General features: G+C 38.5%; 1 protein-coding gene across 2 annotated transcripts in view; it reads right to left on the reverse strand.

The window, feature by feature from the left end:
- Positions 1 to 4,055: 4,055 nt before the first annotated feature.
- UBXN8 (UBX domain protein 8) overlaps positions 4,056 to 19,725 on the reverse strand; it is a 31,545-nt gene continuing 15,875 nt past the window's right edge. Inside the window, exons 2-8 of one of the 2 annotated variants that reach the window (XM_012648578.1) lie at positions 17,696 to 17,818; positions 14,855 to 14,928; positions 14,086 to 14,208; positions 13,122 to 13,259; positions 11,360 to 11,401; positions 6,865 to 6,939; positions 4,056 to 4,537 (exon numbers count right to left, since the gene is read on the reverse strand). In XM_012648578.1, the coding sequence (XP_012504032.1) occupies positions 4,370 to 4,537; positions 6,865 to 6,939; positions 11,360 to 11,401; positions 13,122 to 13,259; positions 14,086 to 14,208; positions 14,855 to 14,928; positions 17,696 to 17,818 (743 nt within the window). In that variant the 3' untranslated portion in view covers positions 4,056 to 4,369. The remainder of the gene's footprint in view (positions 4,538 to 6,864; positions 6,940 to 11,359; positions 11,402 to 13,121; positions 13,260 to 14,085; positions 14,209 to 14,854; positions 14,929 to 17,695; positions 17,819 to 19,725) is intronic. The other variant, XM_012648580.1, reaches the window with a different exon arrangement.

The following is a 19,725-nucleotide window of genomic DNA, read 5'->3' on the forward strand; positions in this document are numbered from 1 at the left end:
TGTGCTATTGTTGTCATAAATTTTGGTTTTACGTGTATTATAACCCCATACAATATTATTATTACGTGTTGAAAAGTAAATTATCATTTAAAGGGACTTAAGAAAAAACCTTTTATGTATTTACTCGTGTAAATCTGTACTCTTTGCAGTACTCTTCTTTCCTCTGTATAGATTCATGTTTCCACCTGGTATAATTTTTCTTCTGCCTTAAGGATGTTATTATTTCTTGTAGTGCAGGTCTGCTGGTGATGAATTCCTTCAGCTTTTGTATGTCTCTTACAACGTATTTATTTTGTGCGCATTTGTGAAAGATCTTCCCAGTAGGTATAGAATTCTCTCCTTACTCATAGATTCGGAGCCCATAGGCCTCCGTTCCGTTCCACCCTCCGTGGGCGGCTGTCACCTTGTCCTGACAGAATTTTTGCTTCTGCCTTCTCCCAGCAGCAATAATCTTTGCCTGGGAGAGGCAGATGGGTTTTGCTTCTTTTCCTTCTCCAGAAACTATTGATCTTCCAGTGCCCTGTGGGCCATGGTACTTTCTGGACCTTCCCCAGCAAGTTAAGGCTGTGTGGAAGGATCCGGGGAAGCCGTGGAGCTTTGTGTCTGTTTCCCACAGCCCCCAGTCAGCTCCCTGGTTGCCCTGAGGTCGCCTTGCTTGATCTCCTGCCCTGTCTCCCGCCTCCTGAACACCTGGCGAAGGCGGGTGCGGAGGAGCTTCTCAATCTAGAGAGTGGGAACTCCCTTTTCACGTGAGGCCCTCAACCAGGACTGGGTTCGCCACATGGAATGGGCGCAGGGCCACGCACATAGAGGGGCTTCAGGCCTGGTTTAATGCTCTGCTGTCGCCATCTTGAAATTCTTCATTTCTGAGCAAGGGTTCCCACAGTTTTCTTTTGCACCGAGGCCCACAGATTAAATAGCCAGTCCTGTTCCAAACTGATACAGTAATCCACGCTTGGCCTTTACAAACATTAAAAGCTTGTATAGCAGCCACTTTTTCTCCACGCTTCACTAAAGGGAAGACAGTTCCTGTGTCCTCTCCGTGGAAACCATTATCATTCTTTGGAATGTAGTTTGCAGGATTGCTTTGCAGCCTCAGCTCTCTGAGGACTCAAAAATGTTGATTTTGCATATCATCCAGCTGTTCCTTTCTGGGTTGTTTTTTTTTTTTTTTTTTAGAGACAGTCTCATTATGTTGTTCAGGCTGGCCTTGAACCCCTGGCCTCAAGCAATCCTGCCTCAGCCTCCTAAGTAGATGGGACCACAGGGCGGCACCACACCCAGCCAGATCCAGCTGTTTCTTGTTGTTAGTGTGGGAGCAACATTCTTTGCAGGTTTCTGTGTCCTAAGCAGAAGTCCAAAAATGCTGTGTGTTAGAGCTTGTTATTTTTACGATCTGAATTTCAGCTAGCAGGGCGATTAATGATGGAAGCTAGTTCCCTCCTTTCAAAGGAGAATTTCACGTTTTTTTAGTTTAAAATTTTTCCTTCAGAAAACGTCATTTTTTTTTTTTCTCCCCACAACAAAATACCCCTTAGTGTCACTTACATAATAGGACGATCCAGAGTAACTTTATGTATTCTACTTTTTTCTGTCTCGGTTCAAGCTGCCCAGGTGACTGCTGCTATAACTGTTTTTTAAACTTTTAGTCTTCTGTGGATCCTCTGGAGGCATCCATCGCCTTTGATTTTTTTCCTCAGGGCTTAAAAATGGATTATATAGTTTATACCCTTACCTTTATCTTTAAACCAAGCTTTCCTGGGAGAGCTCTGGATTCGATCTTTGCTTCAAAGCCATTTCTTAATTTTAGCCTAACGTTAAATAATTTGCTACCCGCAGAGGCTGGGAATCTTCTAAACCAGTGAGCCCTGGTTCCTCTGTGTTCAACAGTTCTTTCTTTAGCTCACGTCATTCCTGCATAGTGAAAGCGACAGCCCCTTGTATTTGCTGCGACATTATCTATGTGACCTCAAAGTGACAGTGACGCCACATATCCTTATTTAGAGAATCTCCTCTCACTTCATCACTCCTCACCGCTCTTCCTGCTTCCCTTTGCAAACTCCCTCCCTACAATGGATGGACGTGGCCGATCCCCTCACTTGGATTTAATAATACAGTAGCTGTCCAGCACCTCACGTACAGGTACACAAACCTCTATGGTATCTTTTGCTCCATTACAAATGAACTCAAAACTTAGCTGCCTAAAACATTATTGATCACCTCACAAATCCCAAGGGCCAAGAATCCGGAAGCATCTTAACTGGGTGGTTCTGGCTCAGGGCTCTCATGAAGTTATACTGAAAGCTGTTGGCCAGAGCGGCAGTCTCTGAGGGCTGGATGGGCTGGAGGTCTCGCCCTGGGCTCCCTCACGTGGCTGTGGGCAGGAGCCCTCAGTTCCTCGCCATGTGGGCCTCTCCACAAGGCTGCTCACGACAGAGCTTCTTCCCCCAGAGCAAGTGACCCAAGACAGAAGCCACATCTTTCATAAGCTAAACTCAAAAGTGACACACCACCCACCACTTCTGAATAAATGGCCACACAGCCTGATCCTGGATCCCTGGGAGAGGACTACACACAGGTGTGAACACCAGGAGGTGGGATCACTGGGGCCACCAGAGCTGTCACATCTCCTAGGTGGCATAAGTACTTGGGAGCTCTCACAATAACCAGTTTTTTTTTAAAGGGTGTAAAAATGTGAGGGTCTTTTTTTTTTTCCTATACAAGCATAGAAAAGTCTGGCAAGACAGGAAACCATGGTGTTAGTCAAGCTTATTTGTAGGTATTGGGATTAGAGGTGATTTTTAATTTTGTTTTTGTAACTCTGTAAAGTTTTGAAACACTTTTACAATTAATCAGTCTAGAATCAGAAAAATATTTTTCATTTATTTGAAAGTGGGATATTCCAGAGACCAAAAAAATATTAAAGATTGAGACGACTTATTGTTTATTTCCAAACAAGTATTAAGCATCTACTATGTGGTAGGTACTCCTAGGGGGGAAAAAAGACACAGCCCTTGCCTTTAATTACCTATTTGAGAAAACAAAAACATGGCTGGAATACAGTGTAATAAATTCTACAGAAGAAGTGCAAAGGGCAACACATACGGGAGTCAGGTGAACAGACTTTTAAAATAGAACACGGGAAAGAAAAAAGGAGTGACTACGACAAAGTTAAGAGCCTTTTATACACACTTGGAGTTTGAACTCAGTATTATAATGCATGAATATACCATTACAGATAAGCAGGAAAAGGAAATGATCAGATATATTTTTAAAAATTCACCTATATTTTAATGCTTTCATAGTTTGTTGTTTTGTTTTGTTTTGTTGTACCTGGGACTACAGGTCCACGCCACCATGCCTGGCTAATTTTTCTATTTTTTGTACAGACGAGGTCTTGCTATGTTGCCCAGGCTGGTCTTGAACTCCTGGCCTCAAGCGATGCCCCCACCTTGGCCTCTGAAAATGCTGGGATTACAGGCGTGAGCCACCGTGCCTGGCGTGCTTTCATAGTTTTATTTCATTTGAGACTAGCCTGAGCAACCCCATTTCCAAAAAAAGAAAAGGAAAGAAAAAGAAGAAAAATTAGCCGGGCATGGTGGTGTGTACCTACAGTCCCAGCTACTCAAGAGGCTGAGAGAGGAGGGTCACTTGAGCCTAGGAGTTCAACGCTACAGTGAGCTATGATCACGCCTGTGAACAGCCACTGCACTCTATACAGCCTGGGCAACACAGTGAGACCCCCACCTCTCTCTCTCTCTCTCTCTCTATATATATATATGTATACATATATATGTATAGACATATAAAAATACTGATCCACTTGGAACTTTGTAAATGTTACAATTTAATACAAGGCAAAGTTATATAAACTGCAAACATTAGTTAAGTATAATACATACCTATCAAAAAGAACTTTAAAGCTGTAAAGAGCTTTCAAGCTTCTTTTTAAACTCTAGAACTACAGCAGAATAAACATTACTACTTATAACACTTCGAGAAGTTCAACTGAATTGTGAAAATTCATTGTGTAGTAAAATGGATTAGAGGCAGAAACCAAGGTTCTAAGACTTTGTTTTCTAACACACTGAGAAATGATGTCAGCTGGGAAAAATACAAATTATTGCTGGCCTTATTATATGCATTTTTATCTCAATCTCATTTAGTACATTGTAAGATGGCACAGTCCACAGATTATTATGTGCAGAGGACAATCCTTTATGCTGAGGTCCCCATGGATGTCAACATTAAAAGTTTACTGCCTTGAGCTCAATCAAGGTATGGCACGAGTTTAATGTGAAGCCTTTATTGTCGCGTAAGGTCATGGCATAACTGATTTTACGTAGAACACGTAGTTCTCGTCACTCTCCTAGTTGCTCTGCTCTTTCTCTTCCACGTTGAGCACGGTATCCACAGTAATCCCCACGTCCCCCAGTGACAAGCCTCCCTCCACTTCCAGAGGCCTTCTGGGGAAGGAAGTAGAAAGGCTGTAAAGGGACGTGTGGTACCCAAGTCTCATCATCCAGTCGAGTAAGACCTAGAAGATAAAAAGCTTAGTCATTATCAAGTACCGTACACAGTGTCCCTCTGGATGGCCATGACATTGTACAATTCTGTCACTGTCAAATCATGTCCCCAGGAGTAATGAAACAGAACTTTCACACCCTTCAGAGAAACTTTCCAGAGCTTAAAAGAAAATAGCTGGCCACAAATTTGGAGATGCAAATCATCTTTACTACCTTTTGTTTCAGAGGAGGCGTAGGGGATCACGGCAGCTCTGGACAGCATTCGCTTAACATTATAAAAGCCCCACCCATACATAGGGAATGGAAAAAGTATTCAATAAATAGATTGAGAATACAAGGTTAGCATTTGGGGAAGACATTATTTAGATCAAAATCTAAACCAACTCAGGCGTGCACGCCTATAATTCCAGGTACTCTTACTCGGGAGGCCAAGGTGGGAGGATTGCTTGAGGCCAGGAGTTGTAGACCAGCCTGGGCAATAGTGAGACCACCCCATCTCTACAAAAAATAGAAAATAGCTGGGCATGGTGGTTCATGCCTTTAAGGCAGGAAGATTGCTGAGCTCAGGAATTTGAGGCTGCAATGAGCTATGATCACGCCTCTGTACTCCAGCCTGGGTGACAGAGCAAGACCCTGTCTCCAAAAACAAATAGAAAAAGAAAGAAAGAAAGAAAGAAGAAAATGTAAACTAATAGTCAACATCAAAATCACTCAGGAACTTTGTACTTTGTCACAACAGCTATGTCTAGGCTCCAAAGACTGCCTTATGATGGCCTGATTTCCAAGGGGCCCTTCCTATAATTTTTTTTTAATTTATTTTTTATTTTTTTAGAGATGACAGCTTGCTACGTTGCCCAGGCTGTTCTCAAACTCCTGGGCTCAAGCAATCCTCCTGCCTCAGCCTCCCGAGTGGCTGGGACAAGAGGCACGTGCCACCACACCCGGCTACCATTCCTATAATTTTATAACATTTCCTGTCAAGAAGATTCCCATAGTAATGATCAAAATTTCCACTTACTGTTGCCTAAAATCAGTGCCTAGTTTGAAACATAAAATGTTTATTTTAAACAAAGGATGATTTGTTGTTTTAGCAAGAAAGATGGATGAAGGAATATTCTGGGGGAAGCTGCTGTTTCAAATACAGGTAATCTCTGACTTCAGCTGCTAGCCACCACCCAAGAACCTACTGATGATACTCCTTGCAATCAAGGTACATCTGTGTCATCATACTTAAAGCTCAATAATTTTCTAATATATGGATATACCTTAATTTAACCTTACAGAAACAGACATTTATACCTTTGAACATTTGTCTTTTTTTCCATAGAACACATTCTCACAAATGAAATTACTGGATCAAAAGATATATTTTTAAATATTTCAAAAATATAATGGTAAATTCTCCTACAGGAACACTAGTCCAATTTGCATTCACATTAACAAGGTATGAAAATCCTTGTTTTCCCCACACACTTGCCAAATTTAGGTACTATAAGTAGAAAATGGTGTCCCATTTCATTTGCATTTCATTGATTCTGAGGTCAAACTTTTTTTTTTTCATATTTTTATCTGTCCCTTGGTCTTCTTTAGGAAATCCTGATATCCATGTTTTTTTCTGCCATTCTCAGGTTTTTATCTTTTCCTTGATTTGTATAAGCACCTTATAAAGAATGACTATCTTACCTAAACAGTAAAATAATTTTTTCAAATTTGTCTTTAACTTTATGAACATTTTCTTTATAAAATTTTTAATTTTTATGTAGTCAAATCCATCAGTATTTCCCATTAGGGCTTAAAAAGCATTCTTATCACAGAGGATTAAATCCAACAATTGGGACAGAGAATTATTTACATATAATTTTAATGCACACATAATTATATGTTTAAATGTAATTAGAAATGGAAATATACCAAAATATTAGTAATTGGCATCACACTGCAGATATAATTCTTTTTCTCTCTACTTTTCCATGTTTTCCAAATTATCACTAACAAACACAGTCTTGTTTCTAAATACTGGCTGCTTCCTAAGGATTTAAAAGCATCTCACATTTCGCAAAACTGGGAAAATGTAAGTAAAACCAAAAAGAAAAAGAAGAAAAATATAGCAAAGGGAAGAACAAAATCTGAATGCAGAGATCACAGTTCAAAGCAGCACAGAGGTGTATCTAGTTATCTGCATTTCTGCACGTAGAGTACATATAATGTCCTTTATCTTCATCTGATGGGAATATCAGATGACGGTGTGATAATACCTTTTTTTATTCACACTCCATGTGAATAAACTATTGCCAAATTCAACAAAAACATTTCTCAAAATACGAATTTCCTCACTTACCTGGGAACTGCAAGACTTAAAAAACCTTCTCCTCAGGACACGCCCACTTGGACTTCGGAGAGCAACAGTAACTGTCTGGGGAATAAAAATGTTCAGATAAGAATTCCAATCCACTTGCTCTTTGCAGTTCCAAAATGACTACTCCTAGGCAACACCTGCAATTATTTAGAAAAGCTCGTAATGTGGAGATTTGTAGGAATTTAGCTCTGAAAGCAGTAGACCAACATCAAGATCCAGATAAAATTCACTTTAAACGTGGGAAATAATCCTTCCAAAATGGGAAGATAAACATCTTCCCACTGATTGAGGTCAGGGACCAAGCCTTCCAAAGAGGATCCTAGACACTAGATGCTCTGTCTGCCCAGATAATATCCAGATTGGAACTGGGCTTCAAAAGTGACCTGGCAAACCAAGAAGACCCAATGCCACCTCACATGCGACGGACAAGAACATTAGATTGGAAGGAAACAAGAACCCACCCATCCATTCTGTCATTGTAGGCTGCACACTGTCTCTGTGTATTCCCAGGCGTGTATGTCAAAGGGCATTATAAAAAAAAAAATGATGAATTAGTAATTTATTCTGATGTTCATTTTTTACCTGTTAGGAAATCCTTTCTTATGACTAACATCATTAGCTGTCCTGGGAGTTATATGGGTGCCATGTTATGTATACAACGGTGGTTTTAGAGCAGTACCTCCCCACCTCAGGAAAGCCATGAAAGAAAGTATTTCCTCTCAAATGATTGAGGAATTTGATTCACAACCAAATCAGTGTAATGTTGAGCCTTGTTAAATCAAAGTTCCACTGCAGTGCTATTACTTCCACTAAAGTTTTATAATAAAACATAGAATTATAAAAGAACTGAATCACAGATTAAAAGCCAATTCTGCTTATTTTTAGAAACAATAAAATTTTTACATTGAGGTTTGTTTACTGCGATGATCTGATAGGAGAATTAAGGCCAACTGCCTTGTGAGAAACTAGTATTAAAAGACAATGAAGTAATGTTTTTCGTTATGAGTAGATAAATACTTGAGAGAAATTAAATATCATTGTTTGAAATCTAGCAATCATTCTGCTCTTACTGTGAGGGTTGGTTGTGCAATTTCTCCTAACGTCACTGACAGTGTAGTGGCCTGCCATATGAATGGATAAAATGCATGGGCTGCAATTCAAACTGGAAAGAAAACCAGTGTCCCAAACACAGATAGTTAAGTGACATCTAATTTAAAAGTAGCAGCAATAGGCCGGGCGCAGTGGCTCACTCCTGTAATCCTAGCTCTCTGGGAGGCGAAGGCGGGCGGATCGTTTAAGCTCAGGAGTTCGAGACCAGCCTGAGCAAGAGCGAGACCCCGTCTCTACTGAAAATAGAAGGAAATTAATTGGACAACTAAAAATATATAGAAAAAATTAGCCGGGCATGGTGGCGCATGCCTGTAGTCCCAGCTACTTGGGAGGCTGAGGCAGGAGGATCGCTTGAGCCCAGGAGTTTGAGGTTGCTATGAGCGAGGATGACGCCACGGCACTCTAGCCTGGGCAACAGAGTGAGACTCTATCTCAAAAAAAAAAAAAAAAAAAGTAGCAGCAATAAATTAAAACGTGTTTCCCAGCTACTCCTTAAAATGAAATAAGACAGCTTACAATAATGCAAATAGTTGCTGTGGTAATACAGTAATTATGATGATTAACAAAATTATTTTCCAAATATCTTAAAATTCTATGGTGACTGTCTTTTCAACTCAAAAGTGGAACAGTAACATATGGTGCATATTCCACTGAGAATTCTAGACTACCATGAGTTATTTCTTCCTCTCATTGAAAAAATATAACCATATGAATATTTTAGAACTCTATAGATAGCTACAATACTAAATATAAAACAGGCACTGAATACATCAGGGTGTACAGCTTAAGCAAGAATTGCATTATTTTTCAGACCCTCTCATTAGAAATGCATGTTACTCATTAGTTCTCTCATTAAGGGTCTGCTCCTAAATCCCAGCAGGATTTTAGGATAACAGGAATTTTCTCATGTGGCTCATTATATAGTCACTACATATACAGAAACATATATCTATACAGTGGAAGCTTCATCTAGTTCTAATAATCTTTAAAATGAGTGTTAATCCCTTCCCTAGCAATACAGAATTAAAAGATGTCTCTCTATTCTGTGGGTGATATCAGACATTTAATGGGCTTAACTTTAATGAGAAAATAGAGAATTTCCTAAAGATTATGATTTCCAGTATTCCTAAAAGTGAAATTATCCTTTTACATATGTACTCATAACACAGTTATATAGCTTAGGGACTGAAATATATTTGTTATGGTAGGAGCAGGCTTAAATATGTATGATGATATGTACTGATTATGTTATACGACATGTAGCAATTATGATACTAGATCAAAACTGTTAAGTTAGGCCAGGCGCGATGGCTCACGCCTGTAATCCTAGCTCTCTGGGAGGCTGAGGCGGGCAGATTGTTTGAGCTCAGGAGTTCGAAACCAGCCTGAGCAAGAGCGAGACCCCGTCTCTACTAAAAATAGAAAGAAATTAATTGGACAACTAAAAATATATAGAAAAAACTAGCCGGGCATGGTGGCGCATGCCTGTAGTCCCAGCTACTCGGGTGGCTGAGGCAGGAGGATCGCTTGAGCCCAGGAGTTTGAGGTTGCTGTGAGCTAGGCTGATGCCACGGCACTCTACTCAGGGCAGTAGAGTGAGACTCTGTCTCAAAAAAAAAAAACAGAACCAAAAATCAGAACAGGGAGAAGGAAATGGGATAGTATTGCTTCTAGAGTGGGTAAGAGAGGTCCTGGCTACAGCCAGAGGCCTGGGTCTAACCCTTGTTCTACCACCAAGTGCCTCAGAAACTCCTCCTGCCTGTGGCTTCAACTTCAAGTAAAGAGATGGCATGGGATAGTTTCTGAGGTCCTCTCCCACTCTAAAATTCCATTACTCTGACATATGCTTTAATGAGTATAACACAAAATGTCATCTATCAAGTATTGGAAAAAGGCAGAAACGAAACACAATGGAATAAATAACAAAAGGAGAACATCGCCTGCCAATGACAAGACCAGTATCTGTAGCAGAGGGCTTCTTAACCTTTCAAGGGACACAGACCTGAGAATCTAAAGAAAAACACTGTCCCTCTACCTACAATCATGAAAAGGGACAATTTCAAGGGATTCACTGACAACCTGATGTCTGTCATCTGTGCACCTTCAGTGACAACGGTATTCTACAGGAATAATATCATATGCTTCAAAGCCAGGGTAAGTTCATAAAAGGCGTTCCCTGTCAAACCTAAGCTGTATTTAACACATTGACTGCCATGTGAGTTGTATTTAACTCACGCTAGTTTTGAGCCTGGGGCCTTGTGAAGTGTATGTAATTCACATGTCTCTTCTCCCTAGGAGCCCCAAGAACTATTTTTCAAGTTGTATATAAGTCACGCACAGAAAACAATAAAAAATGACAAAATTTTCATTAAATTAGAAAGGATTGTTTTGTTTTTAAAGTTTTTATTCTATTTTTGTAATAAAACACCATGGCCCCAAGGGAAAATTTTTTCTCTAGTGCAGCAGTCAAGGTGCTAATTACTCCTGTATTATAAAATGGTTGTCATGGATACCAACCAACCCAGAGCTTGATGAGAAGTGAGGATCAGGACAGACACGTCCTGGGCATGAATTTGTTGGGTATAATGGCGGAATTAGAAGTCTTTAAAAAAATTTTTGTTGTTCTCCTGGGGGTTTGGTATCTGGATTGCACACTTCATTGTCTTTGTATGACCTTCAGATTTTCCTCAGATATCCAGGGTTTTACGTTAAACTTAAATGTTACCAACATGTTGACAAAAACGAGACGCCCCCCAGTTGCTTTCATGGCTGCTTCAAAAATGGCTTCCAAAGAGTTGCTGGGCTCCAAGAAATGGAAAGCTATGAGGACTCTGCTTCTGGGTTTACCGCTCAAATGACTGGATGGCTCCCAAGACACATGCTCCCCGTACATTAGGGAAGCATCTGTAGCTAAGCTGGCCATGGCAGGAAGGCAGCAGAAACTAGGAAGCTGGGAGGAGGGCAGCTCAATGCAAAATGGGGAGTGAGTCCCACCCCAGCCCCTCAAACAGCAAACACCCTTAAATTAAAACATCTACAAGTTAGCTGCCGTCTTCGTTTTCTCTTTTTGAAAAGGAAAACTACAATGTTAAGTCATCTGCCTATTTTGATCCTGTTTTAATAAGTAACTCATTTGCTGATCTGCAGTTCTGGAAAAGTCCATATGTATCCCATGCCTGAGGCAGTGGCTCTAAAAGACAGCTCAGCAGATGGCAGGCTTCCAAAAACTCAAAGCAAGGCCTAATTACAGCACAAAGACATGAACAATTGTGCTTTCTTTTCTTTCTAAACCCAAGTTTGGATAGGATACAATTACTTAAAGAAAACAGAAAATAAATTTAATTTTCAAAGGAAAAAAAAAGCTTACTTCTTTGGCCGTTTCAGGTGGTTCTTCAGGTAAATCAAAAACCTAAAGAAAAGTAAGTATTGGTAAAAGGAATGTAAACATTTTCAAGAAGCAAAAAAAATCTCAAAGAGAAGAGTTTCTTTCAATATGGAGTTTACATACATCTAAGCTTAATGAAATCTTTTCTTTCAATATACATCTCTAAAAAGTTTACAATGAAAATGAGAGTTCAATTAATAAACATTTTAAAAATTAATAGGCCATTTAAAGGACTTTATAATTAATAAACATTTTTTTGGTAAGCAACTTTTTGCTAACAATAAATCATAAAAATAGGATTTGAGATGGCAGCTACCAATCTATACACATTTAAAGAATTTTGTTTTCATGATGTTCTAAGACAGTATATAAAAAATGTACTATTTTATATGTTTTTATTTTTTATTTTTGTTTTTTAAGGCTGGTCAATTGAAACAGTGGAAAAATGTTAAAAAAACAAGCTGTGTTCTAGGGCTCATGCCTATAGTCCCAGCTGCTCGGGAGGCTTAGGCAGGAGGATCACTTGAGGCCCGGAGTTAGAGTCCAGCCTGGGAAACATAAATGATACCTTGTCTCTTTAAGAAAAAAAAAGAAAAGAAAAAAAATATACACACACACACATATAAAAACAGACAATAAATATTAACATGAATTAAGTTCAGTAAGACCCCAAAATTATTTAGGTTCATTGATATACACATTTTAACATGAATATAAATTTCATCGATGTTCCTGGGAAATTGCTAGCAACCATTCACCATGATTGCTTTTGTCAGTCACTCAACTTTCCCTATTTCTGTTAATCTAGTAAGAAATTGGATATTCAGACCATTTCCTCTTAATAAAATACTGGTAACCAACGACTTCACCTTAGAAGGACACTTTATTTTTTAATACCATAGACTCTATGTTTTATGACATTTTATCTAACAAACATTACTTTCATTTACTAAATATTAATAATGCATTTGTTTTCCTTCGGTATCAAAAGCATATGTGACTATCAAGCCAAATTTACCATGAGCATGAGACAGTGTTATTACCAAAAAGCAAAGAAACTTGAATTTTTAATTAGTCCGTTTCATTCATTAGATCTTTTTGAAATGTTAGTAATATAGTTCAATAACCTGATTCCTATCCTCAGCCTCTACTATGGGACCAGGAAATCTCAGATGGAGGAGTGTATTAGAAACTGCTTTCAGGGACGAGATAGCCTCCCAGCATTCCCTGAGAGTCAGTAAAAACAGAGTTCTTATTTCCAATCTTTCCCAGCTCCAAACCGGAATCAATTTAGGGATTAAAGATCTGAAAGGAAAGCATGTATAATAAACCTGGGCACTACTCCAAAGTGACTGATTGCAGAAGGGCTGGGGAGGAAAATTATATACTCATGTTAATAACAGGTATTAGACACTCACAAAATATAGCTTAATAATATCATAAGCTACCTCTTAGGAATGTTTCCCTTAGTAAACATTATATTTTTCCTATCTATATAATCAAATTACTTCCTCAAAAAAAACTGAGTATTTTCTAAACCTATTATCATCTATCTTTAGCTCCCTTCTAAGTTTGGTTCCAAACATTAATAGGAAACAAGGTAAGTCATTCTTAATGAAAGCGATCACTTTGTAAGGTGGCAGGAAGACACCATGTGGATGAAAAGCCAGTCCTGATCTTTGCTCAATACACCGCCTCACCGAGGACACGGTTACAACTAAGTGACAGGCATAAGGTACTGAACCTCCTTCCACGTAGGCTGTTCAGCAGGTGGTGGAACTTCGGTTAAAGGCTTAGGCAAGTTCCGTCTCTTTGCTGCTTCTCTGTTTGATGTTTTAAAAGATGTCTGACTTGCATGTTCAAGCACCGAATCTTCATCACCCTGGTCAAAAACAACAAATAATTTCTAAAGTGATGCTTTCTGTAGACTTCATTCTATGCAAAATGGTTATTTTTTTTACCCTGATGGCATTTTGGTGTAAAAATCTAAGCAAGCCATTATGAGACCCAGAAAATTAAAGCGTTATCTCCTTAGACAAGAAAATATGGATCCCAATGTCTGGAAGAAACTACCCACATCCAGTTACGTGGTTTACTCAAGATGGACAAAAGGCTACAGGCCCCTTTCCACCTTTAACCGACCCTCAAGTTTCTCAGTAGCATGGAAGAGAGAAAACACCCTGAAAATATGCAAAGGAAGCAAAGCAGTGCAAGGGATTATGCTTTAAAAGACTGTGGAAATGTCTTTAAGGATATTCCTTTTCCTTGGTAAAAAAAACCCAAAACTTAAAATTGTGAACTTCCATTAGCAACGAACAAAATTCACATTCAATGCCAGAGGACAAAATAGTCAAACACTAATTTGACTTTTAAGAAGTCAAATATAATGAATATAATGGGAGCTTAATACCTTGAAGATCTTACTGAGGAAAGATCAGAATTTTCTCATACGAGAAAACAGTGATTCATTCAACAGTTTTCTCAAACACTACAATCCAAATTATGTGCTCTTTAGGCACCAAAAACCACTTAACCATTAGATACAAATATGCTGAATAAAAACTAATATACAATCATTATCAGTAAAGACTCCTAAAGACAGACTGCTCAAGGCTTAGCACCGTTTTCAACTTGAGAAAATGAAAACATGTAAAAGGAAACATAAGTAATAACAGGATTGAAAATATAAAATAAGAATATTTTCTAACCCCGAGTTTGTGACCATTGCTTAACTTCCAGGTTTCACCCGTCATCTGATAAAAGCGCTCCTCCAGTTTTTTCAATTTCATTTCCTGGTGAGGTTTTAAAACGTTCTCTATGTATCTGTTGGCCTGTTTAAAAAAACAAATTAGGTGTTGTTACTGTATATTAACTTTCCGAAAAATTGACATTGTCTATAAAGTTGTAAATATGAACTAGGTAGGAAATCGTGTTTTCACGCTAATTTTTTCTTTTTTTTTTTTTGAGATAGGTTCTTACTCTGTCACCCAGGCTGGAGTACAGTGCTGCAGTCACAGCTCACTGCAACCTTGAACTCCTGGGCTCAAGCGATCCTCCTGCCTCAGCCTCCCAAGTAGCTGGAACTACAGACACCCACCATCATGCCCAGCTAATTTTTTAATTTTTTTGTAGAGGCAGAGTCTCACTATGTTCAAAGGCTGGTCTCACACTCCTGGCCTCAAGTTAACCACCTGCCTCAGCCTCCCAAAGTGTTGGGATTATAGGTACGAGCCACCACACCCGGCCACTAATTCAATTTTGCCAAAAAACCAGCAACCTCCACTTTGCATCATTCTCTAAGAATTTGCATTGATACAAAATGCAAATGAAAACAAATTTCTATATTTACATTTGTATGGCCGTGTGACTATATATTCTTTAGTTGTGTTTTCAGTGCACAAGCGCAGAAAGCTTAACTTTAAATGCCCCAGATTTTTTTGCATTCTCTCTATACACTCTTGAAAAATTATGCTTTACCTTTTCACCCTGTGCCTCCTGCTGCTTTTTTCTCACAAGTTTTTGCCTTTTCTCATGCTTCTCTTCTTCTTCTTCTAAGACATCAAAACAGAAAAGTGTCTTTTAATGCCCAAGTATAGGTCAAATGGTTTTTTTCTCTGAAAATAGTTTGTAGAGTTTAACATTTGGGGAATGATAAAAAGCCTTTAAAAAAGATTCTATTTTTCAAATAATGAAAATGAGATATACGCAGACAGTTGAAACAAGGAAATCCACAAGAAAATCAATACTAAAAGCTCTGTTCTAAAACAAAAATTCTGATATGTATTAATACTGTGTGTACAGTCGGCTTTCTGTATCAGATTCGGCCAACTTCAGATTGAAAATGTAGTTAGGCCTCTGATGGCTGTGTCTGCGCTAAACAGGTACAGCCTTTTCTCCTTGTCATTATTTCCTAAATAATACTGTATAACAGCTATTTACATAGCATTTACATTGTATTCGGTATGTCCTGGAACCAATCCCCCATGGATAATGAGGGACGACTATAATAGTTTTGCCAAGGAAGCTTCTAGAATATTCTGGTGGGTTTTATTCTGCAGGCCCGACAGGGCTCCAGCAATTCCACGGCTTGGCATGGAAGCCCATTACTGCACATGAAGTGTGGAAGGCTGCACTGCCGGCCTGAGCAGTGCCATCCCACTGCCCTTGGATGTGGCAGAGAAAGCAATATGCTCAGTCCCCAAAGGTGAGTGTGCTTGGCATCTCCTATATTGACCGAACCAATATTCGGTTATTGCCCATTGAATGTCAAGACAAAGAACTGCTGCTGCTATATGGACTCTTTTATTCTTGGTATAGTAAGTTGCATTTAAGTATGTGGCTCCATTCTTCAAAGAACATTTAAAGAATAATTTTCTAATACAGCAATAATATTCAAAATGGCTCACAAATATTAACGGTGAACCAGAAACGGTATTACCTTGAGGAATAATCCATCTTTAGGAAAACATATCCTTTGAACTGCTTTGCTCCTTGAATAGGAGCACACCCTTCCACCAACAACTTTCTCTCTATGGCAGTAAATATTTCCCCAAGTTTATAAAACTAAGATTAGGGCAGTAAACCCAACAGGAAATCACAGGGCCCAAATGCACCACTAACTTGCTACGTGATCAATCAGAGTCAGTGATCTTAAGACTCCTTCCAGACTCTGAATCAAAGAATATACTTTTAAAATAAATCAATAGCCAGGGATAGTTTTTAAAGCCACTGAGAACTGACTGCTTCTGAACTTTTGATACACCTCATCTTGCAAACTTTTACATCTCGATATCTGATGACAGTAGGGAAGATAGTGTATGAGCAAGTTGGGTTTTTTTACTCATTTGAAGAAAATCTGACAATAATTAGGCACTATATATAGTCTTTTTTTTTTTTTTTTTTGAGACAGTCTCACTCTTTTGCCCAGGCTAGAGTGAGTGCCGTGGCGTCAGCCTAGCTCACAGCAACCTCAAACTCCTGGGTTCAAGCGATCCTTCTGCCTCAGCCTCCCGAGTAGCTGGGACTACAGGCATGCGCCACCATGCCCAGCTAATTTTTTCTATATATTTTTAGTTGGCCGATTAATTTCTTTCTAATTTTAGTAGAGGCGGGGTCTTGCTCTTGCTCAGGCTGGTCTCGAACTCCTGAGCTCAAACAGTCCGCCCACCTCGGCCTCCCAGAGTGCTAGGATTACAGGCATGAGCCACCGCGCCCGGCCTATATATAGTCTTAATATTACTTATTAGGCAGTGTTAGCCTTCAGTGATGCCTCAAATTGTCAACCCATAAATGTACCAAATGACTTGTACTCCAACAACACAAAGGTACAACTTAAAGTACAGAAACTGTGTCAAAGGCACATTTCTCTTCTTTATAAAACATGGAATTGAGTACCTGACCTGCTAATTTAATGTATGCAGCAAATATCTTCCTGATATCAGAATATATTTAACACAAAATTCCTAAGAGAAATTATTATGTTCTTGTTTAATTTTCTAACTGATTCATTTGAAGTATAAGAGGTCAAATAACTTACCAAAAGAAAAACAAAATCCAAAATCTGTGACTGAGAGATCTTGAAACATCCACATTGTCTTTTGTGTTTGGGTTGAAGAGTATAACCTTTTAGGATTATGGTTTTATTCATAGTTAATTTGAAAAGGCTATAAGTTAAACACTGCTCATTTTCCTTGTGTTTGCTTACATTTAAACAAACAGTAGAACAAAACACAACATACCAAATTCACTACTTGCAAGCCTCTTCCCAATAGCATATAAGAGACACAGCTTTTAGTTTTACGATTCATTTGTTCTGAGGCTAAGTACAATATTGTTTTAAAAGGCTTCTAAAACTCACAAACTTTTGCTTATCAAAAAGAAAGATGATTTCCTAAAATTAAAAGCACTTAACTATACACATGACATAGGTGCTTAAAGAAAAACTGCTAGAATAGAATGAAAAATTAGTATGCAAAACCTTTAGAGATTAATAGTAGATAAATTTACTGTAGAACAGTTTATAAACTGTGTATCAACAAGCAGTTAAGCAGCACAAACACACAACTTCAAATTAGGAAACTTACAACGTAACAACTTAGATATGATATAGTTTCAAAAAAACATATATAAGGAAAATGTAGAATTTCTCATGAAAAAATTGGGATTTATAGTCCATTCAAAACATTCATACTAAAGTTGTAATGATTACTCTTCCTTGCAACTACACATCACGAATTAATGGTATTGTGCAAAGTTCTAGAATAAATAAAGAAATTTCAGTAGAAAAGTATAAAAGGTTAGCATAAATAATAAACTTACCTTTCAGATAAGCTTGGGGAGATTTAAATGAGTTAAGCCATGAGGTAGTCAAAGAGATAATTAAAGTAAGAAGAGCAAGCAGTAAGAAAATCCGTCCACACAGCAAAATGAAATCTTTAATTCCTTACAAATAAAAAAGAAATTAAAATTAAAAAACACTTTTCTTGACAAAATAATAACACATTAGAAGATTATCTGTAGAAAGTATAGTAAAAGTTAAGTTTTCCATCTGTCTTATGATCTAGTTGATACACAGTCGTCCCTTGGTGTCTGTAGTGGATTGGTTCCAGGATCGCTATGGATACCAAAATCCACAGATACTCATGTCCCGTACATAAAATGGTGTAGTAAATGCACATAACCTATACACATCATCCTGTATGCTTTAAATTATCTCTAGATAATTTATAATATCTAATACAATGTAAATACTATGTTAATTAGTTCTTGTATTGTTTAGGGAATAATAACAAGGGAAAAAACTCTGTCCATGTTCAGTACAGATGCAACCATCCATTTTTTTTTTCCCCCGAATATTTTCTTTTTAATTTTTTTTGTGGAGGCGGGGTCTTGCTATTGTTCAGGCTGGTCTGGAACTCCTGAGCTCAATCGATCCTCCCACCTTGGCCTCCCAGAGTGCTAGGATTACAGGTGTGAGCCACCGTGCCCGACCTTTTCCAAATATTTTCAATTCACAGTTGGTTAAATCCACAGATGCAGAACCCATGGATACAGTGGGCCAACTATATTTATTCTCCTTTGGGCACTAAAACTCATCATTTATCATTACCAGGAAAAGTTTTCAGGATATATAATTCTCTTATTTCTCACAAATTGTGCAACGGGGCCAGGTGCAGTGGCTCACACCTGTAATCCCAGTACTTAGCAGGGCGAGACAGGAGGATCACCTGAGCTCAGGAGTTCCAGACAAGCCTGAGCAGGAGGGACACTCCATCTCTACTAAAAACAGAAAAATTAGCCGGGCATGGTAGCATGTGCTACTCAGGAGGCTGAGGCAGAAGGACTGCTTGAGCTCAGGAGCTTGAGGTTGCAGTGAGCTATGATGATACCACTGCACACTGTACCAGGGGCGAGAGGGTGAGACTCTGTCTCAAAATTGTGCAGCTGTGTGCTTCTCTATTTCTCAATACTTATTTAGTCATTTAAAAAAAAAAATGCCAATCAAGGGGCCGCCCAAGAAAAAAAAAAAAAATCAAGAATTGGGCTTAGATTATTTTAAGAACCAAAGTGAAAATTAAATCAGCAGAAATCTAACAAGTACCTACTTTGTCCAATACAATTTGCTAAATGTTGAGGAAGGGAGATATAATGTTGGGTTTAAAATAGTTTCTATCCTCCAGGAGTTTTTAGTCTGGTTTCGTTTTTTCATTTTCAAAAGTTACATGGCACAAGTGTAGAGGAACCATCTTACCAATGTGATCAGGGGGTAATTAGTCAATTAACTAAAGCTTAAAGAAGAAATTATAAAAACTTATATACTAACACAAAACACATATATTATGTAAAATAAAATTTTAAAAACTCAGCAGTTTAAAGTTATTTAGAGAAGAAATATGATTTTTTTTGTCATCCAACTTGACAGCATTAGCTTTTGATTCCGGTGTTGTTCAATACAACACACGATTAAATCTAGGGTATCCCTGGTCATCACAAAAGTAATTTACTATCTGGATACTGGTACTTTCTAGAACTCTTGGCCTAGTTTTATTAGACATTGTGAAAAGAGCTGGGAATACAAAATCAAATTTGAAGTGGTCTCTTGCCCTCGAGGAGTGTATTTCTTTGTAATCAGAGCTGATCGTGGGAGCAAATCTCCTTCTGCAACCCTCAGTAAAGACCTTCTCTTTGACTAGTGACTCAAATATTAGTGCAGAGTATAATGAACACAGTAGGGGTGGATCTGTAAAAGGAAGGGAACAGGTGAATTCTGGAAAAGGTGAGTGTGAATTCAACATTCCTAATCATTTGGATAATGAATGGTCTTGTTATGTTCCAATATAGCCTAAGTG

Source organism: Propithecus coquereli, unplaced genomic scaffold (genome assembly GCF_000956105.1).
Source record: "Propithecus coquereli isolate 6110/MARCELLA unplaced genomic scaffold, Pcoq_1.0 Scaffold29, whole genome shotgun sequence".
Lineage (NCBI taxonomy): Eukaryota > Metazoa > Chordata > Mammalia > Primates > Indriidae > Propithecus > Propithecus coquereli.